The 25,583-nt window shown below is 41.7% G+C and overlaps 1 protein-coding gene across 3 annotated transcripts in view; it reads right to left on the bottom strand.

The window, feature by feature from the left end:
• The window catches only part of TJP2 (tight junction protein 2), a 66,078-nt gene extending 40,799 nt beyond the window's left edge, over positions 1-25,279 (bottom strand). Inside the window, exon 1 of one of the 3 annotated variants that reach the window (XM_039388808.1) lies at positions 24,841-25,279. Coding sequence is in view for 1 of the 3 variants with exons in the window: in XM_027722368.2 (XP_027578169.2) it covers positions 5,371-5,433 (63 nt within the window). In the remaining 2 variants the exon portion in view is untranslated. Of the gene's footprint in view, positions 1-5,370; positions 5,546-13,084; positions 13,205-24,840 lie in introns of those variants that run through there. The other 2 variants (XM_027722365.2, XM_027722368.2) reach the window with 2 other exon arrangements.
• Between the last annotated feature and the right edge of the window lie 304 nt (positions 25,280-25,583).

The following is a 25,583-nucleotide window of genomic DNA, read 5'->3' as shown; positions in this document are numbered from 1 at the left end:
ACTGAACTGCAAGCTGAATACACAAAGAATAAGCCAACCAGAACAAGCTCAGCAATAGAACAAGTTTTATTCATCCTTTTGCAACTTTCAGAAACCACGAGGCTTTGAAAAGAACTAAGAAAGAAAAACAAGAGAATCCTTTTGCATATGCTAAAATGAAACTAAACAGCTTAGAATCATTAAGATTTAGAAATGTTTCCATTAAATTACCATCCCGAGCAAAGCTCACTTTGGTAGCAACTAAAAGTTCATTCTCAATTCACATCTGGAACAGACAGTTTTCTTCTTGTGGTCTGAGCCACGTGAAAGAGCATTATACGCTTCAAGAACCTTCTGACACACAAAGCAGAAACAACCATAATGAAGTTTTTTGCTTGTTTCCCATCTGAAAGAAAATGAAGTAATGTACCTGCCTATTGACAGACAAGCTTTAAAAAAGGTAAGAAAAATTTAATCCTTTTTTCAAATAATTTGTGATGCAAGAGTTTCAGTCCATCCTTATTGCTGCAGAAGACATCAGGAACTTATCTGCTGGCTTCTATAAAGTAAAGCGGGAAAAGAAAGCTTGAAAAAGGAACTCAAAATTAGGTCAAATTATAAAAACAGGCAGAGAGGTTAACGGACAAAATTGAATTAATTCTATAGTTTAACACCATAGCAACATTAAAATTAAAAAGGCATCATAATAACCTGCCAAACAAAAAGGCACACAGAAAATGACAAAACATACTGAAGACATCTACAGAAGTATTTCACATACACTGAAGGGACAGCCAAGACACATATATCAACAGCACTCTGGTGCAGGGCTTCCCTGCACACCAAATGTGTCATGAGGCACATGACTGAAGATCTCCCTGCCTTCTTCCCCCATTTTAACTTATCCTTAAATCTTTTGGGTGCACTTGGCATTGCACACAAATAGCTAGGGAAGAACAACTGCCAAAGGGGAGCTCAGTTTATAGCAAATGTTGGAAGTGTCAGTAGCCATCTGTCTGCAATCAACACTATGTCTTTAAAAGTCTGACACCAGGGTTTTTTGCAACCTGACCTGCTGTACACAATCATACTTAGGTTAAGCACATACAAGTATTTGTCAGCTGTCAGCAACTGAAAGGGAGCTCCGGCCAAAGTACTGAGTCAGAAACAACATCCCCACTTTGATGCTAAACTGCAAGACTTCAAGGAATCTTTAAGTGCTAGAAAATAAAAATTTACAGCCAAAATGCAATCATTACTTAGCCCATAGACAAAACTATACAAGTACAGATCTACACAGAAACAGGAGTTTTGATGGCATCATCTGAGGAGCATGCACACACATGCTACCAATTAGCTATGCTACTGTCGCTTCAATTGCCTTAATAATGTATCAACTCCATGAATAGAATAACCAAAACCACTGACCAATTTTTATTTCTGGAATAAAAATTACTTAGGAAAAGAAATCAAAAATGTAAGTTGTTTTTCATGCTGTCTGCAGCTCTTCAAAAAGCTTCTGAAACACTGGCTGGACAGAAGAATCCTCAGCCATGGCTACTTCGAAGAAACCCACATTATCCAGTAGATTTTTGCAAGTGCTGGAACATAGGAAGAATAGCAATTAGTGTCAAGTACTGAGCCTGGCAGCAAGCTGCTCAGTTCAAAGGCCAACAGTTTGCCTCTCACAGCTTTGTTTGTGGAGCCTAGAATGACAGTCTAGCTGGACATCTTGCATTCTCTCCAAAAACTTCATAGTAAGAATCATAAGGGGTGAGCATTCATAAGAGAAATGCTTTCTCATCACAGAATAGGCATGCACGTGCAAGAGAAAGATACGCAGTCTAAGCACATACTTATTAAAGTAATAATTACATTAGTAATGGATAGGTGTATCATTTCTTGTAGTTGTATCAGGATGCCATAGATCAGAGCTAGGGGGTTTTTTTCAAGATTTTTTTTTTATATTGTGTGGGTTTTTTTAACAAGAACCATCAAAAATTCAGTTATGAAACACTCATGCGGTTAATTAGATCTAGAGACTACAGCACCTGAATATGTAAAAAGATATTGCTTTCTGATTATATAATGGGGCACAACACAAGACAAACACCTGGAAAGCTGCTGATGATCATCTGCCTGCTTAGTTAACTGCTAGTCTTGAAGGAGCATTTTCTTCTTTACTGTTTATGAGGTTGCGGGATAGAGATGCCTGAAGGGTTCATGAAGGCATCTTTCCCGCTATTTAGTAAGTTAGATGATGCTTTATTCTTACACAGCATCGAGAATAATTGCATGTACATATTGGTTTACACTGTACACTTCAGTTAAGATGCATTCAGGAACATAATTCTGCCTTAAGGCTGGTATTTGCAATATGCATCTGTCCTATCAGCACAGATCACACAAAATTCTTGGTAAGTTCTTTATTTAGTGCATAGATGACAGTACCAAACAAACTGAGACACAGTGATCCCATCCATAAAATTATCTGAGAGCTGGAGAGCTGAGGGGTGGTCAGTAAGACCCACTCACCCTTCAATAGCCCCATCTGGCCTGTACGTAAATCTGATGGAGGATGGAGACTGACTGTGGACTATCGTGGCATGAACGAAGTTACCCCGCTGTTGAGTGCCGCTGTGCCAGACATGTTGGAGCTCCAGTATGAACTGGAGTCCAAGGCAGTGAAGTGGTACGCCACCATCAATATTGCAAATGCGTTCTTCTCCATCCCCTCAGCAGCAGAGTGCAGGCTGCAGTTCACATTTACATGGAGAGGTGTGCAGGACACCTGGAACTGACCGCCCCAGAGGTGGAAACACAGTCCCACCATTTGCCATGGACAGATTTGGGCTACACTAGAGAAGGATAAGGCTCCAGAACATATACAATACATTGATGACACTACTGTATGGAGAGACACAGCAGAGGAAGTTTTTGAAAAAGGAAAGGAAATTATCCACCTTTCTGGCACAATGCTTTTGTATTCCCAGAGCCTGGAAGCTCATTAAAACTTCTGCTTTCTTATCTTATCTCCTACCTAATTGGGCCTGGAGTTTTTTCTCCTCAGTCTTTTAGGCAACAGTACATTTCAAATATGGTTTTAAAAAACAAAGTTATTTTAAGTTCATTTGCAATTTTAACACAGTCATTAATTATACTGTACTATTTGCCTCATAAATCATGTACCGTTCAGGTCATTCAAAAAAGATTCCTGCAGTATCAATGAGGTCAGCTTCCTAAGAAAATACTGCAACTTACCACTTTCTGTTATAAAATAGACTCCAAAAATGTTTCCAATGTCAGTTGAATCCTCATTTGTCTCATAGTCTTAATAATTACAAGCTGTGAAAAACAGAATTCCTAGTACAATTATAAACTTCATATTGTTTGCACAGCTTCATTAGGAAAAATAAGAGGAAACTAGAAATCATAGCCATAGTACCTCTCCAGATTATTTTTCTGTCTCTTTTTACAAATTAATGAGTAGTTGTCTTTATAAAAGAAATGGAATTTTGGCCTTATTAGTAACTCTATTATAAGGAATATAACCACTGCAGTAGCTACACCAACAATGTCTCCCTACTTAAGTTCAGTCCACGTAAGAAACATGAGCTTTCTCACAGTCTCACACAATAGGCAGAAGGAAAGATCAGCCAAAGCTCTCTTTTTGCTCACAGAGAAGCTGGCACTGAATTGAGAGCCAACGCAACCTACTTCAATACTGCATGGACTCATAGCTGTGAAACAAAAAGAAGCTTTATCCAAACCATTTAATTCTTATTTCTTTACATGAAAGGCAGTCCCTAAAACAGTTTGAAGAAACCCCATATACTCAGTTGAGGCCCAACAACCCACACTTTTTATCAAGCCAACAGAACGTTGTCATTAACTTCAAACGGATTCCATCAATATTGCTAAAAGCAAATAGAAAAAATGTTGCTATTTGAGACAAATGGAAGGAGACAGCTTGGTCTAGCGGTATATCTCAACATTTGTTGAAATACACTGCAAGGTGTCTTACTTCAGGAACCATTCCATACTGACCATAATTTTGTTTAAATGAAGTATTTAAGCAACAGCCATGTCAAGTATATGTCTGTAGATACAGGCTCTGTAACTACGATACCTCAAACGTGCACAAGTCAGACTTTCCATCCATCTCAGGTCAACACATGTAAACCTCATACCCAAGAAACCCCTGCAAGGCAAGTCACTGACACATTATTATGGGTATTTCTATTTCTCTCACCAGAGCCATCAGAAAGTGATTACACATACTGCAGCAAGGGAAGTGTCAAATACATTGCGATAGTATAGGTGAGGGAGTGAGACAGTTACCTAGACCAGTTGCACAACCTTTGTGGTTAAAAAAACCCCTAACAAACACACAAACAAACGCAATAACAAACAAAACCCAAACTATCCAAAAAACCCCCCAAAAAACCCCAACAACAAAAACCAATGCAAACACACACACTCTGGAAATAATTGCATAAAAGAATCAACTGGTAGTTCACTGATGGCCAATAAATGCCACTAACACATATAGTATGGGACACTGGCTAATATGAACACAGATTTCATACACAAAGAGGATACCTGGAGTACTAATTATTCTACAAGCAACAGAACAAAGTACGAGGCATAAATAAGTTGTATTTATGCCACATCCACATTTTAGCGGGGGTGGGGGAAATGACTACAGATAAATTCAGTTTCCTGCATGCTGGCACGCACACCACACGGTCCCTCCACTTCTGACAGATGCTGTGGTACTCCTAGGCGCTTCATAGCTACACTGATTACTGAAGTTCAGCATCTGACACTATAAAAAGAAAAGAAAAAAGCCGGGGCCAGGGCGAGGGAGAAGAGGACTTTCTTTATCAAACTCAGGAGTTTGTTCCTCCATAGAAACTGGAGTATTTTCGGTTAAAATACTGACTTGCCAGCATTCAAAATACAAAGCTACGTGTCGCCTTCCGGCGCCGCGGGAACCGGTCAGCACTGCGGAGGCCAGGCTGCCTCCCCGCTCCCATTTAACTGAAAAAACACGGGATTCCCCCGCGCTCGGCTCCAGCATTGTCTCGGCCAGCCCGAGCCGGTGGAAAGCGCGGACCAAACGCGCAGCCCACGCTAAGCGTTTGGTCACACGCGCGGCTCCTCCGCCCGAAGGGCGGGCGGTCCCAGCGAGGCTCGGCGGTGTCGCCGCGGCCGCAGGTGAGTTACGCGGGTTGGAAACACCCCTGTGCGTCGATGTTACTCGCGCCCCTCGTACCGTGCCGCAGGTGCCCTCCCACTGCCCCCCCGGGGGGCACGGCCGGGACAGGGGGTGCCGCAGGGCGACCCCGGCCAGCGGAGGAGCGCGGTGTGTGACGGGACGCTACCGACCTGCATCGCCCCCACCGCGGGCTCCCGCGGACCGCTCCCGGTGGAGCCCTGCTTCGCTCCCATAGTAACATCGCCGGCCCCGGGGGCTAGCGGTCAGTCCCGGTAGCCTCGGGAATGCTCTTCCCGCCTCCGCCTCCCGAGAGAACAGGCCGAGCCGCTGGCGAGGGGCTGCGACGGAGCCCTGCGGGGCAGCAGGAGCCCGGTAGGACAAAGCCGGCTCTGAGGAGCCCGCCACAGAGGGACTTTGTCCTGCCGGGGCCCGGCCGCCCCCGCCGCCAGCCAATCATGCCTGCAAACGCCCCGGGGAGGCGAAGAAACATTTTCATTCTCCCTGGGAAGAAAAGAATTGTTATTCTCCATTTACAAAAATATTTCTGTGCTCCTGCCCTTGGCAGTGGCCAGTAGCTGACGCCTGTCACAGGATAAACGGGAGCGATGGGGCGCGTGGCCCAAGCCTCCTCAGCATTTCCGACATGAGGCTTTTGGGCAGCATCCACAGCACTGCTCTGTCAAACAAACACACACCAGCAACATCCACCTTTTCTGTCTGTGTGTTTTTAGGAGGACATGAATGTGAAGGCCCCATCACAGCTGATGGATTCCTCAAGTCTGCAGCCCTTGGTTAGGTTTCTTTACCACCATGTAACAGCCCCTCCACATCAGTCTTGACAGTCAAAACAGCTGCTATTAATTCAGAAGTCAAATTGCCTGAATTTGGGGCTATAATTACATATGCTAAAAAAAGCATGTATTTGAGGTAGCTATTCTCAAGAGCTTGTAGAAATGCGTGGTCACTAAAAGCCCTAAGGAGGAGTAGATGGGCAAAAATTGAACCACACTTGTATTTGGAAATAAAGACTTCTTTCCCAGTGCTGCCGTCTTCCTGGATTTATGCTATTTTGGGTGGATGAGGCAATACTTGAATCAACTCTTGGAAGGAAGAAACTAGAATGAGGACAAACTGTAAGGGAAGAGCTTTCTTAAAACAACAGTTAAAAAAAAAAGAATGCAAACAGCCTGTTACTTTGTTTAGCCTACCCTCAAATTTGAAGAGAGAAAAAGGCAGACAAATGCCAAATTGTGAACTTTGTTCTTTCATCTGGTCCTTCCTTTCAGTTAGTTTTACAAGTGAGTGATACCATACAACTTTTTCTGCAACACTAGCACTCTGGTGGTATGACCACCTGGAAAAATGAAACACAGGGGGCCAGGCTCCTCGCACACAAAGGATCCTGCGATAGCATCCGGCACCAAGAATTTCTCCATGAGACACAGCATGGCAAGGCCAAACAGCTGTCACTCTCCACACCAATGCGCACTTCTGTACACCTGTGCAAACTGGAGGCAACTTTCCAAAGAGCTAGCACTGGCTGGCAACGTCATCATAGGATATTCCATCACAGCATCAGCAAAGAAATCCACTGTCCAGTATTTGTTGAAAAGACACAACACAATGAAAACAACATGATTTTGCTGCTGACAACTAGGTAGTTTTAGACACGAGAAAAACTTTTGTTTTAAACTGGATGGCAATATACTTTTTCAAAAAGAGAGTCTGTCGGACATGAGGTGGGACAGGGACAGGAGAAGCCACCAGATCCCTGTGACTGCATATAACCGAGTTTGTTACGCATATACCGAGTTTGTAGCAGCATAAAGTATTGTACCAGCGTCCTGCAGCTGCTTCCTTCCACACAGGCTCTGAGAGAAGACAAAGAGCTAGCACTTGATTCCCCCACAAAACACTACCTCTTGGGGAGTGCAGGCAGTGCCAGGCAGAGCAATCTAAGGGTCTACCTATCCCATACAAGGCCAAGGAAGATTATTTCTTGTTCCACACAAAACCTATGGCTTGACCTAAAGCCTCCTTTTGGCATGTTCTGTAACTTTATCAAAGCCACGAGGTAGTATTACTAATAGAGGCTATACTTCCCCAAGATGTAGGGCAGCAACCAAGGTAAACACACTTAGCTAGCCTGAGGTAAGTCTAACAGAGATGCAGGAACTGACTCCAGTTATGCAAGCAAGATAGGCTGGTTTTCGATCCCTTATCATGAATCACCATCTGGGAAGGGCCTCCATTTAGTTTATCTCCATTTAGTTTCCTGCAATAACAGATGGAAAATAATCCATGTGGGCTTATCAAAATATTTCCCATGTTTATCCATAAAATTTCTCACTTGTAAGAGGAGAGGACAGATATCCTTTCCTGCTTTCTTATTTCTCTTCCCAAACCAAACAGCTAATCTGCCACAATTAATAAATCCTCCAATACCATCCTCCAAATGTGAGCACTAAGTGGCCTCTAGTGCTCATGCTTACACTGGAGCTTGGCCAAGAGCCCAGATGCCCACACTGATGCTATGGACTGATGTAACTAACAATGAAGTAACAATTTCCAAGTTACGTATACTCCAATTCAACCACAGAGAACAAACTTTCAGACCTTTCAGGCCTGCTCTTTGACCAAGATGTCCTCCCAGGGTGGTTATGCAGGTAGGCCTTACGAGGGCAGGATGATGCCAACTAAACAAAAAATGTAAGGGTACAAAATAACAGTGTAAACAGTGATGAGAGCTGCATAAACTTCTCCGGCAGCTCAAGTTCCCATCTCCTGTGGCAGGAAAAGGGAGAACAGGTGCTCAAAGCACCCAATTCACCAAGCAGCTACTCCACAGGAGGACAGCATCTCCATTCTCTTCCCATGTAATCCAAAGGAAAACAAAACCAAACCCCTAAACTGCAGCTCAAAGAAGCACATTATTAAATATATAATTAGATATAACCTCTCCTGTCTCAGCTTTTCTTAAACACCACAAGACCCCTAAATGTGGATACAGAATACCTAGCCAAAATTCTTCTGGGACAGCAGAACAGTCAGAAGAGGGGCAGGAGCTCCAGACAAATGGTCTGATCTATCTATGCAGGTCCCTGAGCACTTCGAGTGTTTGGAGGCATTGCTGCATGCATGTTTCACTCTTTAGTCTCCTTTTGAAATGGGAGGTGAAGGTCCAGTTGTAGTCAGTTCTGGAAGGGATACTGCATCATGAAGAGTAAAGGCTGGGTACAAGCACCATGGCAAAATTGCATGAGCTGGGCTATAGATGTGCAGCTCTGTCCTCTGCAGTGTTTAAGACCAGCTATTCTGCACGTGCAATAACTGTACAAAGCAGTATCATGTGCAGAGGATTTCATGAAATGTTATGTAGGCATGCAGAAATTTTAAAATTAATGGAAAGATTAATTGGTATTAACTTTAAGAAAAACATGCAAATAACTTGCAGTGAACACATTTTCTGTTGAGATTTTCAGTTTAACTAATCAAGGCAGACATTGTTTGCCTACAATCAGATTGAATCCATGGTCCGTGTAGCGCTAATTTAGAGAGATCACTTGCTGTAGCCAGAGTCATGCAAAACCTAGGACATATTCCATAAATTATCTAATGCTACTGTGAATGAAGCAGTTGTGCTCCTTCCAGCATCCACAGAGGGAACACCCATTTAACACTATGCTACAGAATGCAAATTTAAAACAAGCAGTTGCCTCTCACAGTTACTCCTGCCAACCAAGTAAGGCTATTCAGCAACTTGCCTGCAGCCACCAAGATTTCTTACCATGTTGTGATTCAGGTTCTCTCCGCCTCCTCTCCACCATCAAGCCTTTTAACCTGCCCCTCTGACAATCAATTATTTTTCTGTTCTTTAAATGTTAAAGTTCAATACTTGGTAGTGCTGCTGGACAGCATGGCAAACACAGGCAACCCCCTTAACAGCTGGGAACTGATTTCAGCAGGAGATACTGGGAATATAGGCTGGTAGTCCAGTTGTTGAACTGTCTGAACAGAGGTATCAGTTTTGCTTTTGTTCTTAAGCAAGCGTTCATGATCCTGTGATGAGAGGCACTGTAGAAGTTTCTAAAAATACCATGTTGCCAAAGAGCCTTTCCCCCTTCTCGGCAATCTCTTTAGACTGCCATTTGTCATCAGCCTGCAAAATCACACAAATCAGTCAGCCCAGTCCTACTTAAATGATTCATAAATCCAATTACGTCCGCTTCTTTATATAGTAACCTGGGCCCTAACAGATTCAACCTTCAGGATTAGAGGATGTGTAGGTAGCTGACCTCTGACTCTCAAACTGCTCAGGAGCTACATATGGTTCAAACACATAGCTCTACACTGGCGTTGTCACATGTATGGCACAGTAATCTTAATCTCTGTCTTGGGCGGACTGGAGAGGAAATGCTATGAATACTATCTTAGCACTTGCTACCATGTGTAGAAGTAAGTCCAACAGAGGGTCACCAAGATGGTGGGGGCTGAAGCACTAACCCTGCAAGAGGAAGTGTGGCAGCTGGGTTTGTTTAGCCTGGAGGAAGGATGGCTTCAGGACATTCAACAGCAGCCTGTTGGTGCTGATGGGAGGAGATTGAAGAGATGCAGCCAGGTTCTCTTCAGTGGTGCAAAGTAGATAGGAGACAATGGGCAAAAGTTCAAACAAAACAGGTTAAGATGTATATAAAGAGAAAAAATTTTCCTCACGAGGACAGACAAATCATGGACCCACTGCAGAGAAGTTCTACAGTCTGTGTTCTTGGAGGTTTTCAAACCCCAGCTGGGTAAAGCTCCATGCAACTTGTTCTGATCTCACAGCTGACCCTGTGTTGAGCACAAGATTGCACTAGAAACCACTCGAGGTCTCCTTTCGCCTGTATTAGCCTGTCAATGTGAGGTTGCTGCATGACTCAAGTGCCAGTGTAATGCAGCATGATGCAATCATTATCCTGCCCCTTGTCTCCACTTCCAAAGTACAGCTTGTGATTATGAAACGTAAAGATTTTGGCATGCAGCTGCAGGATCTGGTCTGTTGGCCATCTCTGGTCTGGTGTAAGGATGAACACCTATACACACTTTCTAGGTTTCAAAGCAGCAATTCTAAGGCTGTTATTTTAGAAAAGACAGATGTCCCTGGAAGAAACACAGAGTCCAACATAAACAGCATCTCACACTTCATACAGATCTTTGATGGGGTAATCAACAGTAGAAAATCTTTTGTCACCTACTGGGCCACCTATTTTGATGTTCTCTAGATATTTAGACATACAGATTTACCTACACACTCCAGATCAACAAAATTTAAAACATGTAGATAATGATTTAGAGCAAGAAGCAGCACTGTTCTAAGTCAATCATAAACTCAATTTCAAGTTCATAAAAATTTGAAACGCTGTTAAATGCTGAACAACTAGGAACAACACTAGAGATACAAACAGTACGAAATACAGTAATATAGTATATTTTTCCTCAACAGGTTTGAAGTATTAGTCACAGTTCTACTAGATCTCACACATTACAAATTTATTCTGCTAAAACCCAGAAGACTGCTTGTTTTGCTTATTGCTACTTTATTTGCAAAGAATATGCCAATTGGAAAATACTGATGTATAGTAGATTTCACGGTGTAGATAAAGCAGTATGAAAATATGCAGAAGTGTTTGATAACAGTTAATAAAAATTACAGCTGTGAGAATAAGAAATACAGTCTGCTTGCTCTAAGCACATTTGCATCTGTGCAATGTTTTAAACTACACTGGAGTGCCTTGAAAATTACACTGGTACAGCAAGCAAATGAAATAGTTTGACCCACTGCTAAGGAGTAGAACAGGGACTTAACAGTGACTTTACCTAAATACCCACCACTCCCTTCTTCTACAGACTGTGCAATTTAAAGCAACTTTCTTTGGCATAAGCACTTCGACCTCTATCAGTTTAAGAAGCTACAAAAGCTAGTACTGTTATTTTAAAGAATGAAATAACAGTGTAGTTTAACAGTTGTAACAGATCCAAACCACACTAATGTGTACTGTTTTTCTCCTCAAACACCATAAAAAAGTGTGTATCAACACTTGAAAGGAAATCTCTTCCCTAGCCCCAGCTTGTTCATTTTTAACAGCAGGCACATTGAGCACATTCTGTTTGAACGCTGATTTTGCTTACATCTCATTTCCTTCTTCTCTTCTCCATGTCTCTTGACTGCTCCTGACAAGGCTGTGAAACAATCCTCCGCTTTTAGCAATTTATCTGCCTTCCCTCACTAGAAGTCAAACCCTACAACATCAAAAACTTTACAACGGTAATCAACTGTGATGGCTTAAATTAATTAAGACAAAGCAATGAAGAAAGCAAAGATCCCATTCTCATGGAGATCATTATGCTTATTAAAAACAAGCAAATGAATAAACAGAATGCACAAGATGCAAAACATGTAAAAATGTGTTACTTTTTCTGATACAGGGGTTAATTTAAAAAACAAAGTTCCAGATAGCAGTTCTTCAGCCAAGTTAGATCTCTAGAGCACTAAAACTATGCTTCAAAGATCTGCCCCTCCCCATCCTATTTTTACTGGCAAGCGTCCTACTGACGAGCTTATTAAGAAACAAAGCAGCTCTGCTTCCCTGTTCAGTAACAGCAAGGTCCAAGCTAGGGTACCATGCCCACTTTTGGGTACTGTTTTTCAGGAATGATTGAAGTGAGCTGGCAAGAGTCCAAGGGAAACAGTGAGAGCAATCATCATGGAGAAAGCACATGGACACGGCCATCCCAGGCATTCACTTGCCAGTTCTACAACTCCTAGGAATTCACAGACAAGATGGCTGGATGCATCTTTTAAGGCATCTTGATCTTGTGGATACATGGTTCTGGAGTTTCTTTTGCTAAGAGTTGAACTTGCAACTATCCATATTCCCTGGTGTAATGTTTCCATACCATATCCTCGAAAGTTTTTAAGGAACATATTAGAGTCTGCTGGAGACCTCAGTTAAGACATTCCTGCCTAGCTATGCGTCGCTGATATCATATTTTCCTCACTCCCAGAGCACTGAACAGATGAGTAGCTTTGGTTAAGTATGTCACATATTAGAAAGACAGGACAACTAATATCCACATTTCCAAGTAAATAACTAAAGCAGCAATAGCTATTCATCTCAAAACTGAAAGATAAGTCAATTACAGTTTTGGAACACATTGGCATAACAACTTTTTCCTCTTAAAATTGTAATCTGTTAATGACTTACAAAAACAAGCCAAGCATGTTCGATTGACACATAACGCTAAGGATGCTTTTTATACTCCTTTTAGAAGCACTTGAAAAAGGGTTTCAAAAGCAAGGTTAATATGCCAAAAGGATTATATTTACCTTAATGATGTACTATAAGAAAATATGCAAGCAAAACAACTCTCTCTGTGTGTGGCTATTCTGTTTCCCAGGACTGAGTCACTGAGCAATCCCCATTAATATTACCCTCTGTGCTTAAAGTAATTTATTTATCCCCAAGTCCATGCAAAATATTTATATTTGCTGAATCTTCATATAGATTAAATCAATTCTTTACCAATGTTTAGCTAAGAATTGAACTAGTACAGGCCTGTACATTATTATTTGCATAACTTTAACAGAATAGAGTTCATTGCAGAAGCCTCTCTTCTTCTGAAGGCCTGTTGTACATCATCAAGAGAATGTGCACGTAATCATTTTAAATTGCTTTGGGAATCCAAAATAACTAGTTCTGACTTCATTGTATTACTCCAGTAAGTATAGTTTCTTAAAACCTTGTGAAAACATAGCTAAAAGAATATACATTTTAGCTAGCATATGACAAGAATACATAATTTTAAACTAACGGCCAACTCTAACTGATGCAACTAGACTAGTACCTTGGGAGGAATGATGGTTTTTGAGTGTCTCTGTCTATTTGCTGTGCGATGCTTTGGGCTTGATGTACAGTTGTGCTCCAAGTCCCACACACAAGGAGATGGCAGTGCAGTAGTTTCCTCCCTGAAAAACAAAGTTTCGTTTTAGTCACAACTACAGAAGCGTGACTATGAAGCCTGGAACACTGAAGTCCTAGAGACAAAGAGGATATAAAATATACTTCCCTGATTAGTTTGATATGCTTTAGCTTCCCTGTCATTCAAGTAGAAACAGTGCTTGGAAAATGGAGATACTCAGCAATAGTTACACTTGCAGCAAGACTAAAAACTCCAGTTCGGACTGTCCCTCAGCAGACATCCATGCAAGCGTGTGTGGAAAGCAACCCAACCTAATAGGGTACAGACAGGAACTTGCATATCGTCACTGTGTTGCACAGGTCCTCTCCACAAGCCATCTGGCTTTTTGCTTCAATTTAGGTTTAGTCTGATTGCTTAGCTTGCACAAGACTGTACAAAGTGAAGCTGGTAACAGCATTGTATCTGGAGCAAAACCTCAGTAGCGATGGGCTACATGCACTCCAGTGACCCCAGTTGGTAACAACTTCAGTTGCAAAATGATAGGAAAGAAACAATTCCCAATGTCATTTTCTATCCTCCTTCCCTTGATCAACAGGTTTTAGCTACCCCTCTTGAGCACAAATAGCATGTTAGCTTCCATTCAGCACCCCTATCACAGGGATCCACTCTTCCTCTCCTTGACCCCTTGTCCTAGTCCTTGATTATCCTGTGTAGGAAAACAGAAAATGAATGGTTTAACTAAGATAAAGGAGGAACTTTTGACAGGAATAGAAATAGAAGCCAGTGGTTAGGGTTTGTTGATGGCTTTTTTTTTTTTTTTAAGAAAACCAACCCACAACTTGACAATTTTCATTCCTCTCTCTCTCAGAACATTTTTCCAAAGTGTTCCATCTTCTAAGAAGGATATAACCAAACTTCCCTAGGAAAGTATATTAGCCATAGTTTTAACAGGTTTGGGTTTGTTTGGTTGTTTTGGGTTTTTTTCCCCCCTTTAATGTACAGATATTTTTTAATTCTGGTTAATATTCCACTAGCCATTTCTAGATAGCAGGAGAGCCATAAGAAAGACACTGAAAGAATTCTGCCGAACTTCTCCAACTGTCTCCAAGTCTACACTAAGTGTTGATGTGTCTTGTGTGTGGAATCCACCTTTAGCACAAATGTAAGGAGGTCACAGGTTCAAAAAAGCAAACTTAACACTTCTAAGAGATTTTTAAGAATACATTTGATCTCAGGTTAACTTTTTAAAAACTGCAACAATGAAAGCACCTGCCAGCCATCACTCTGCGAAAGTAGAAGGTGATTTTCCCCGCTCTCCTTACTCTTCCAGCATAAAAGCATCTTTCTAAAAGTAAACTACTGTTTTAAATCAAGGCATGATTTTGGAAATCATGGAACAAAAAGATGCTTAATATGAGTTTATGTGATGACCAAAGAGCAACATGGGCTATGCTGTGCATTATGAACAGACATCAGCTTTATTGTTCCAGGCTTTGCACAAAATACTATTCTGGAGCCTGCAGAAAAGTCACACAAGCAAGCTAAGCCAACTATCAATGCTGTCATAATTTTCTGTCTATGTGAAGATGCCAAAAGTTATAAAAATCAAACTTACCTTTGTAACATCTTTGATATTAAAATGTAAATTAATATCTTAGCAAAATAATGTATTTGCCTTTCCTGTTTTCTTTTCCACCTTAGTCTGAGTTTTTAAGCAGAATTTTTACAACTTTCAAGCAATGGCTCTGGAGCTAGCATCACACTGTAATGCTTTTTTTCATTTTAAAATATGATTAAGAAAAAGAAAGAGAATGTTTAATTGTGCACCTGAATTTGTGCAGTGAGGAGTTGACAGGATTCTATATAACTCTATATTCATTAATAGGTTTTGGAAAGTGTTTCGTTATGTTACATTTTTTTCCTATAAACACATACACACACACACAGACTTTTAAGGCATCTTTTTTTATATGAATGTGACAGAGTACCTCTAAAAGCTGAGTGATAAGCTGATAATAGCAAAGTGAGTTATTAATCTGCTTATTCCAGTTGTATAAAATAAGCAGCCTGGAGCTACAAAAAGAACAACACTTTTTTTCATCAGCTCGGTTTACTTTGCCACAATTGCTGGTTACCAAATTTTAGTTCCCTGAAAGTCTTAATGAAAACATAAAAGGGATCCCTATTACAGTTCAATGACAACAGCTTTTCTGCTTTTCTGAAACTGTTGGAATGGCAAATCCAAACATAATCCAAATACATCTTAACCAGCCTGAAATTCCAAGTGTGTACAACAATCACATTAACTAAACCTCTCCCTGAAAGTAGGGAGATGTCTGATTAAGAATGCTGGAAATAAAAACAAATTTTAACAGGGTAGTGTATTTTGTACTTTGATACTGACTAACACTCAGTAGTAGATCAAAGCCAAGCAGTCACAATTACAAAATAAAAAATAATGGACATTAGAGTGAACAAGTTTCATTTTTAGAGGGCTTGGTTCAATCTGTTACTCTGGACAAAACAACCTTCTTCAAAACTATGAGGAATTCTTTGAGAATGTATCATTACTTTTCAAAGCAGCTTCTCAAAATATCATGAGCAAACATGTACTATTTTATTAAGATATAAAAAGTGGCTGCAAAATTCAAAGAGATTGACATGGAATAATCAAAGGAAGTCACAGTCTAGGACACTCCACTGTCCTGTGGCCAAATACACTGTACTGAGACCCCCTTTAAATGGGTAGATGTTTAACAAAAAGCCCTCATTAACACTACTCCTGAAATTTGGGACCAACTTGAAATATACTTGTAGTGATAAAAGGCAGAAAACCATTTGCATCAATATATTTTCTAGACTAGTTTTTGTGATTTTGGTGACAGATCTGAAAAAAAACCTATAAAAATCATGTGGTATACAGCAGTTTAGTTGTTTTTACTATTGCTACCACCATTAAAGAAAGCACTTTTGTGGAAAAATTACAGGATAAATTTGAATTCAGTTACAGCCAGTCACAGTTATACACCCAAGTTTTATTTTAAAGTCTTGCTTACACAGAACTATTCCAAACCAGTAGAAATATACTACACAGTCCTGAACAAAAGGCTCTCACATTTTTTACTCCTCTTCCATGTCTGAAACAAGGTGACAGCATTCTATTGTATTATAAAAATAAAACAGATTAGAAAGACTGTGAAGACACCCTTCCATCCACCACACATTCCATGTCCATGACACGCTATTCATACAGGGGCAGGTGGGAGAGAATGACAATCCCATTTTCCACACAATGTAAGTTTTTGACGGAAACAGTTATGAACAGAAAGATTTTTACAAAGCCCAGTACTCAAGTTGTGTGGTACAAGAAAGCCCTCCAGATTGTTTTTAACAAAATCAGAAAAACTGTCTTGTAGGGAAACAGTATTCCTAAGCATGATGAACTCCTGCTTCTTAGCAAAGAAGCTGCATACACAGAAAAAAGTGTTTTTCTTCTCCCATTTTACAGAAGAAAATGTTCTTCTTCCCGCATGTTCTCGGATGGACAAAAATTAAAACGCATATTTTTAAATGGAGGAGGGGGAGCACACACATACACACATGATATAAAGTGCAAGTAATAAATACAAAATAACCATTTCATTTTTGTTCTGATGAGTATACACATGTTTATACTTTCTATTCTTCAGCAAACTCCTGATTTAGAAATAGTACCTTCTCCTACTTATTCTACTAGCTAAGGACTGGTAGTACACAGAAATCTCTAATGAAATCTTTAACTTTAACCACAACTGCTGAAGGTATAGAACTTGGAAGTTACAAAAAAAGATTACCTGTTTTATGAATAACTCTTCTCTTTCTGATTACAAGTTTTAAAAATGCGTGATTCAAGATGAGGAGTTTTTCCCATTGTTACGCACTGATTGCTTTTTAACACTTACCCTGGATGTTGCCACAGATTTGCATGTCTACCTTCAGGAAGTAGTTCCCTCTTGTTAAGGGGAGTAATACCTATTGCTGCTTCTAAAATAGTTATGTATTTCTTGTACCGCATTCTGCCTTTCTCATGGGTTCCACCACGCTAAGTTATCATCCGAACGGAGACGCTGCAACTGAAGTCATGTCTCTTCACCTATCTGAATTGCTGCTTTTTAAAACATGCTGCAAGTTTGAAGCATAAACATAATGCTTTTCCCCTTCTCCCAGGACAGTTCACAAGGGAGAGAGAGAAACCAAAGAAAAACTCGTACCAGATTCTGCAAAACGTCATTGTTACGTAATTCGATCTTTGAATAAGACACTAATGAAAATGATTGAAGAGACAATCACAGTTCTAAGCCTGGCCGGATAATGCACACTCTCCAATTGACTAATCCTTTGCTAAATCTCTGCTGTCTATAATCTTTCAACTGCTAATGGAGCACTAGGTAACTTCTCTGTCAAATCCATCCAGGGAATAAAGGAGATCTGCACAGAAAACTTGAGACCATTTGAGACAGTGACAGATGAAAATAGCTTTTGCCTTAACTTTTCTCAACAAAAAAGCTCTGTACATTGGAAGTGTCACAAGGGATTTATCTCATATACGCAGAAAAGGCATGGAGAAGCCCTTCCTTACGTGGCTTGTGCAGAATTAAGAAAGCTAGAGACTGACATTATGATGCCAGAAGCCACTTCCCATGCCAAGGTTGTTCTAGCAATGAGGTAAGTACCTGTGTGTGCCAAAGACCTCAGGTATGAACTACAAAGGTGGAGACAGATGTACATGTTGAAAGCAGTATCAGTGACATATCGGAAACGCTATAGTACTGTCAAATGGCAATGTTCAGGGATGTACTTGATTGCAAAACTAAGGAAATGTTGTTGTAATGCTTCTTAGATAGTAAGAAATGAATGCTTATATATATTCTTACATATACATATATTATGCACTTAAGCAGTAATAGAGATAAAATGTAGAAAGAGCAGATGTCACAGGAAGACTGGAGCCTTGAGCCACAACTCCATCTGTAAACTGTGCATTTTAGTTATGCCAGTATTATTAGCCATGTCTGTATTTCTGTTGGGGTGACTTCATATCACATGCTACTTATTTAGAAGCCAAGATGAAAACTGCTAATTTTCATTCCTTTACTGTAAAATATTCAGCTCTTAGCAACAAGATTTGTGTAACTATTTCCAGATCCTACGTTACTTGAAATCCTGCATTACCCATATATGGTGTTTAATATTCACTCACACTTGGAGGTTATATTCACACATGCACACACTGAACTCTCTCAAGTTACTACTAAATAGTAATCTATGGGACTGATCTCAGAAGAGCAAAATAAAATCAAGTATCTTTTAGATTCAGGGAGTACCACTAAAACTGTCAGAATTAAAAAATTAGTTTTCACCTACCTAGTTGCATGCTGATAAGAAGTATGTAGTCTGAAATTTTTGATGTGTTAAGAGAAATAATATATTAAAACCACATGAATTAAATTAAGCAAAGAATTACTTCTCCAGGTCAAAAAAAAAATCACTTAACTACAACTTTAAACATCTGTATGCAAAGGATTAAGAAGCTTAGGAGAGCAGAATACTACTAGAAGCCTGCAAGCACAGCAAAAGTCATTAAGCCTGCATGCATCCTGACTTCTGATAGCTTTGGCAGCTCTAACATAAAGGCAGTACTGACAAGGAAAAGACAAGACAAGAAGTGAGCAGTTTTTAACAATTCTAGTTTTTAAGAACCTTTGGACTGTAGCACTCCATGACAATATTCTATTTTACTTAAAAGCAGAAATGTTTTGATAAAATCTAATCTTCCCTCAAAGCTGGTTGTTAGGAACTTCAGTATTACCACACTTTCTCCTATGAAGTTTTGGTACTTTTTTCTATCCGTCCTCTTCCCTTAACACTTTTTAGACTCTAAACTTTCCCCTTATAGATCTAAGAAACAGTTCTTACAAAAACTTCCCCAAAGTACTTTTCAAAGCCAGTCTTATGCAAAGTCTAAAAAGCTTCTAGTGCAGTTCTGATCCATCTTTTGTCTCTTTGGGCAAAGGCAATTAATTCCGACTAGAAAAGGAGCCCCATGACTAGTCTTGTACACAGAGAAGCCAAGCACACTCAACAAGCACAAGTTACTCCCAAGTACTGCTTTCGGTTAAATGGTGCGTGAAATCTCCAGGTATCTAGAGGGAGTAAGACTGACTCACAGTTTATCAACTTCCTTCAACTTTATTTGGAAACAAATTCAAAGCTGCTAGTACATGCATTGTTAGTGAAGGATGGCTTTTGCAGAGCAAACAAAAGGTCTAAAACATACCTTCCCACATTGTTTCCTGCTGGGGAGTTATCATCCACTCCCCCCTTTTCTATCTTTGTATTTTTCCAGAAAGAACAAAAACCAAATTTTTTTTGAAGGAAAATAGTTTTCCTAACTGGGAACACACAAGTGATGGCTTGGAAACTACAGCATATTTCTGGGAATGGGGAAAGAATGACAGAGCTTTTTTCTCCACTAAAGAAAGATTTATGAGATCAAAGCAAAAGCTTCCTTTTGGTCTAATTCTTAACAGAATGAAAACAGTCATACTCCCTTAATTAGATGTAGAACATCACGTAAACTGATGACAGAAGCATGATCACATCTTCAGTCTCTTCAGACCCAACCACAAAAGAGACAACCATTGCCCAACACAGCCACAAATTACTTTCCATCTTGGGAAAGTAACAAAATCCTGTTCTTTCTTGTCTCTCAACAAAAATCTGTGGAAGGCTACAGATCAAAGGATTCTCTTACGAAGAGAGCAAAGAAACAAGGGTCCCTTCCTACATGCTGTTGCTCAGGTGACAAGAATAACTATGACAGATAATTTTTAAACTTCCAGAACATACATGTGTTTTGTTTGGGCCACATAGCTAAGAAATAGCTTGAAATACAACCAGCACACATGTAAAGCTTGATCTGTTGAAAAAATCTTGAGGTAAAGGAGCATTGAAGATCAGACTGGGAGTGTGGGGGGCAGGAGTACTTTCACGGAAAGAGAAGGACCTGGAAACTTCTTTTACGCAGCATCATGGGTTGCAGTTGGTTTTAGCCCCTCCTTAGAGATCACCCGTTTCCTGAACAGTCCATATGTTCCTGGAGATTCTCAGAATCAGCTTATACAAAGTTGTGCTAAGGAGGCTAGAGACACCAGTAGTCAAATCTTCTGGCTATAAAGCAGAGCTAGATGATGAAGCAGATGTTCAATAGAGAGTGCAAGCCAGACTACAGACAGCCTTGTTGTTAGGAATGACATGCAGGGGAGATTTAATGGGTTTTCTCTAATGTCTAAAAAAACAACCAAAATCTAATGAGGCAAAGCAAATAACAAATAGCTTCAACCAAAATGTAAACCTTGGTTTTGATGAAGATGCACATTATTGAGGTAAGTCTCAGTTTATCAGTATAATGCTGATGTTTCAAAAATAGTTTTGTGTAAGAGACTTATGACAACACAATGCTTTTGGGAGAAGTATCATTGAGCAAGTCTTAGGAAAGAGCCACCATGGCCCAAAATATCTGAACTCATGCCTAGTTCAATGAAAACATACCCACATCTATCTGGACATCCTAAATCTGACGCTTCCCACGTATCTAAACCACACCCCAGATAATTGCATGCCTTTAAGAAATAAAAAGAAATTTCTCAATAGCAGTTCTGGATTGCTGGTATAAAACAAAGGCAGAGACAAACGCTTGAAAAGGGAGCAGGCATTGGAAAAAATCAGAACAAAAGGACTTTATATTTTGCCTTGCACACTTCCTATTGCCCTACCATTTTATTGTGCAGTATTTTTGTCTGTCATTTTCACGTTATTCATGTGAAAAGAGAGAACTAATGAGTTTCGTTTTCTTCCTAGATTAGCAACTATGATTATCTGAGGTTCCAACACTCAGATGCACAATGACAATGCTGACCTAAATTCATGGAGACTTGGGTAGCTCATGTTTCCTAAAAACAAAGCCTGCAGCTGATGAATACACACCAGAGCAGATGCTGTACCAGATATCAAACCAGAGCTCCCACAGCTCACTCTGCTATTACTAAGCTTGGATCATAAACATCCTAAATACATTCACAACTGCAAGGGCCATCTTACACTGAACAGAAAGGAGCTGACAGTCTGCATTCTCATTTGAAACAGAAAATTACAATATCCCCTAGCGACATGCACTTTCAAAAAGCAATCATCTGCTTTAAAAGAAAACAAAACAAAAGAAAACCCCAGTAACAAAACAACTCAAAACCAACCCAAACATTAATAGTTTAAGTTATTAAATGACCTGAGTGTACTTTGCTGCTGCATGTAGCTGTTTAATTACTATACTGCAGTCAGTACCTGTTTAAATTATGTAATGTTTAAGCAAAAAATAACCTTCGCCCTCAGCTTTGCCTGGTAAAAAACCCAAACAAACAACAAATCAAAATTAAACCAAACCAAAACCAAACAAAGAAAAACCCAAACAAACAAAAAAAGAAAAACAACCCACATAACTGCAGCAGGTTCTAAATCATAATTTACATACTCAGGGAAAAAAAATTATTTTCTGAAGTGGGACCAGGATAACCCTAGTACTGGTAAAAGACCATAAAGAGCGATGGAAGGCTCCAAAGACTCTGGGGACCAGCACACTTTTAAAGGGAGAAGACATAAGGATCTAACACAGTGCTGCTCTCTCTGAGGAAGAGAATAGGTTCAGATAATTGAGAAAAGAGCCCCAGGCTCTATTTTGACAAAAAGCATCTAGGAGAGAAAGCTGTAGAAATTAAACCCAAGTTTAATTTCTCTGGGGACTCCCAATGAACTTGGAGCACTTGGTCACAGAACCTTTGACTCTGAGAGACGACATGCACTGGTGCATGTATACCAGCATGGCCATGCAAAACCAGCATACCCCCGTCGGTGCTTCAGTCTTTGCAGGTAATACACCATTTGCAAACATTCTTCATATGGCGAGACCCATATATCAGACAACAAAATTATTCCCTATGTACTTATTGCCATAAATGTTTGTTTTATAAATAGATTGTGTCATTTTTGAAAAGCCTTCCAAAGTTCACAGAAATTTGGGATTAAGATCCACAGGCTTTATGCAACTGATATCAAGGATCAGCTTTAATGAATTCATTTTTTCCCAGCAATGAGTATTTTCATACCTGTTTAAAAATAAACCTGACTTAAAAATCTCAAACCTCAACAGCTTGTAGCTGTTCAAGCATGTCAGTGCTTTGTTTCCCCATTCATTAGAATGACCGGTTCCAGAATTACTACAATAGAATGAAACTGACGCAGCCATGGCATGACAAAAGTTACACTGTCCTTGAGCACATATATACTGTTATTTCAACAATTAAAAGCAAACAGTCTTGTAACAAGAGACTTCCTCTACCCTACAAGGAAGTTCTGTTGATAGACAGGTTGGTAACTGTTAAAACACACACGCAAACACTATCACCTGTATTTGCTCTAAATTAAATGCAGCTTTGAAGTAGTCCTGAAATATTAGGCCATTCCCCAGTTGAGGATTACTATGATCAAGGAACTTTCTGATGCTTTTAAGCATCTAGATTTTAAAAAGGTGTGACACATTCCATTTTGTGAAGCATGCTACTGCCTAAACATTGTTTTAATCACTAAGAAAGATTTCCTGATTGTCCTTAGAAGACACTGAACCAGGAAAGGGGGGATTAAGCAATCAAAAAAGTATCAGACACTTAATTACTTTGATGCTTCATTCTGAAGAGCTCTGTTGAGATTATAGTTCATGAAAAGCATTGGGATCACCCTAACCCCACTGCATAATTCCTAGTACTCAGTTTTAGTCTCACAAAACCCCAGTGTAGTGGCACTGAGCACCTCAGCAGTTACTGACAGTGATACAGGGCAATAGCAGAACACAATTAGACAGTTTCTCCAGTCCAAGTGATATCCCTTTGCAAAGGGAAGTCACTGCTACTACTTAAATACAATGTTTAGGGCTTAAGATGATGTTTGCATGTAACAAATAGTCTGGAAGCAGTTATAACAGTAAACTCACCTAAAAGTCAAATACATGCAGAAAGCTTGCTCAGAAGCCTGATGACAGCCTTCATAACCCTCATAATAACATTACACTAAGTATAAATCTTACTGACCATGTCTAATTAACACACACATTCCTACAACATGTAAAACATTTAAAAGTCTCTTCAAGCAGCCTAATAATCTATCAATGAGTATTAATTCACACAAGCAAACTTCCTATGCCTTCCAGTACCCGATTCTTGCCATGTCAGGACTCACGGATCCTGACAAAGATCACTGTTTGGAAGAGCTTACAGGTAGGCCCTTAGACTATGAATGATTCGTAAATGAAAGAAGCAATTTTATCAGTCACAGCACATGACGGTTTCTCTATTATTTTCTCTGAACTATAGCTGAATCACAGTTCTAAACCTTTAAACTGAAACTTTGCTGAACAAAAGAAAAGGTAAGTAATTTTGTTGCAAACAATGCAACCTTGATAATTACATCCAAAGGTCAAAACAAAACAGACCTTTGCAGCCCCTGCTGGAGCATAACTATGGGGCCAAGAGCTTTTGAGTATCATCCTAGCTGTGGGATATGACATCACTTTAAAAATCGAAGCTAAGGAGCAGATAATTCAGAGATTCCGTCTAAATAAATAACTACCAAGAACATCGGAGGCAACAAAGCTTTCTGATTTGTTATATGACTTTTACACAAGTATGTTCAGACAGCATGTACTTTCTCCTGATGGAAAAAAATATGCAGAAGAAACAGGTTCCAAGTAGGGGGAAGGCAGAGTTATCTACTAAAGCAAGCGCATGCCAGTGGTAGATCGACCTTGGCACTCCAGGATGCAAATCTAACGTACCTGGGCTCCAGCACTGTAAACACGGCCGATGCCAAGGCACTTTAACAGGGCAATCAAGCATTTGGCTCCTGGAACTGCCTGTTCCTTTGTTTCACAGTTCCCTGTTAACTTGAAACTTCCCCTGACCCAGTTAGCCAAAGACCAAGGCACGGCTGGAATCCACTCGGGATGTGCCAACTTAAAGATTTCAGGAATTCTCTGTGCAACAAAGGCAGCCCAAGCCCCCGACGGCGGGGGCGTGCGCTGGCCGGGGGATCCGCCCCCCCCCCCGCGGGGAAAAACCCGGGTAAACAAACACCCCGACTCTCCGGTGACATCTCTCCCACTTTCCACGTAGTATCGCACTCTCCCAGAAAGTACTTAACACGGAAAAAGTCACCGAGAGCCGCTTAATCCCGTTAGGGGAAAGCCGATCCCCGGCCCAAGCCCGGCTGTTTGCGCCGCCCAGGTGCGCGGCGAGAGCGGCGTCAGACCACGAGAGCCTCCTCGGGGTGGTGGGCGCAGCCCTCGCCTCAGGCCCCGCGGACGAAGGCGGCAAAGCACGCCCGAGGAGCTGAGGCGAGGGGGAGATACAACCAAAAGCACACAAAGGAGCGGGAGGGAGAAGCTGCGCAGCCCGTGCCCGCAGCGCGGCCGCCGGGGAGGGGAGCGGAAGCAGTGGCGGCGAGGGCAAGGGGTGCCGAGGGGCACCGCACCTGCTCGGGCGGAGGGGAGCGGTGCGGTGCACGGGGTCGGGGCGGGGATATCCCGCGGGGATACTCGCCTGCTCGCGGAGGGCGTCCAGCAGCGGGAGCAGAGGTCCCAGAGGCGGCCTGGCGCTGGGACTGCGGCTCACCCTGCCCTCCGCCCTGCCCCGCCGCCCCGGAGCGGGCAGCGACGGGGGCGCCGAGTCCGCGTGCGGGGCCGGGTATGGGGCCGGGGCCGCTGTGAGCGCTCCTGCCGAGTCGGGCGATTTCCTGCGGGGCACGGGCGGGGGCAGCCGGCCTCGCACCCAGGTGGGGAGGGGAGGGCAGGGATGGGGAGAGCAGGGCACGGCAGGGGAGGGGCGGCGGCAGCCGGACGGGGCGGAAAACGCGCTCCCTCCTTGGGCGGGGCCCCACCTGCGGCCGCCGCCACCCAGTGCCGGGGAACCTTCGCCCGGCTGCCCCCGGCCCACGCCCGCACACACCGACACCCGCGGCGGCGGCAAGGGAACAGGAAATACCGGTCGCAGCCCGGTGCTCCGCGCCGCTGAGTCACCGCGGCCAGCCTGCCCCGCCCCCCGGCTTTTCCCTGCCTGTCACGTTTCTCGGGAGGAGACCCCGGCTGTGCCCCCCGGGTCTGGTCTCCGGCTCTGCCCGAGGCGGTCCTGGGACGGGCCCGGGGCACAGAACCGACCTGCGGGCGGGCCCAGCGGAGCCCCGTCGCCGCTGCCGCCGGCGAGGTGCACCGTCGCCCAGCCTAGAACCTGGATGTGTTTTCCGTTTACATCAGTGTTTTGTTTGGAACTTGGAATCACTGCCCCTC

This window comes from Pipra filicauda, unplaced genomic scaffold (genome assembly GCF_003945595.2).
Source record: "Pipra filicauda isolate LSUMZ 115617 unplaced genomic scaffold, ASM394559v2 scaffold68_size4259465_pilon, whole genome shotgun sequence".
NCBI classification, from domain to species: domain Eukaryota; kingdom Metazoa; phylum Chordata; class Aves; order Passeriformes; family Pipridae; genus Pipra; species Pipra filicauda.
This window is presented reverse-complemented; position numbering and strand designations above follow the sequence as displayed.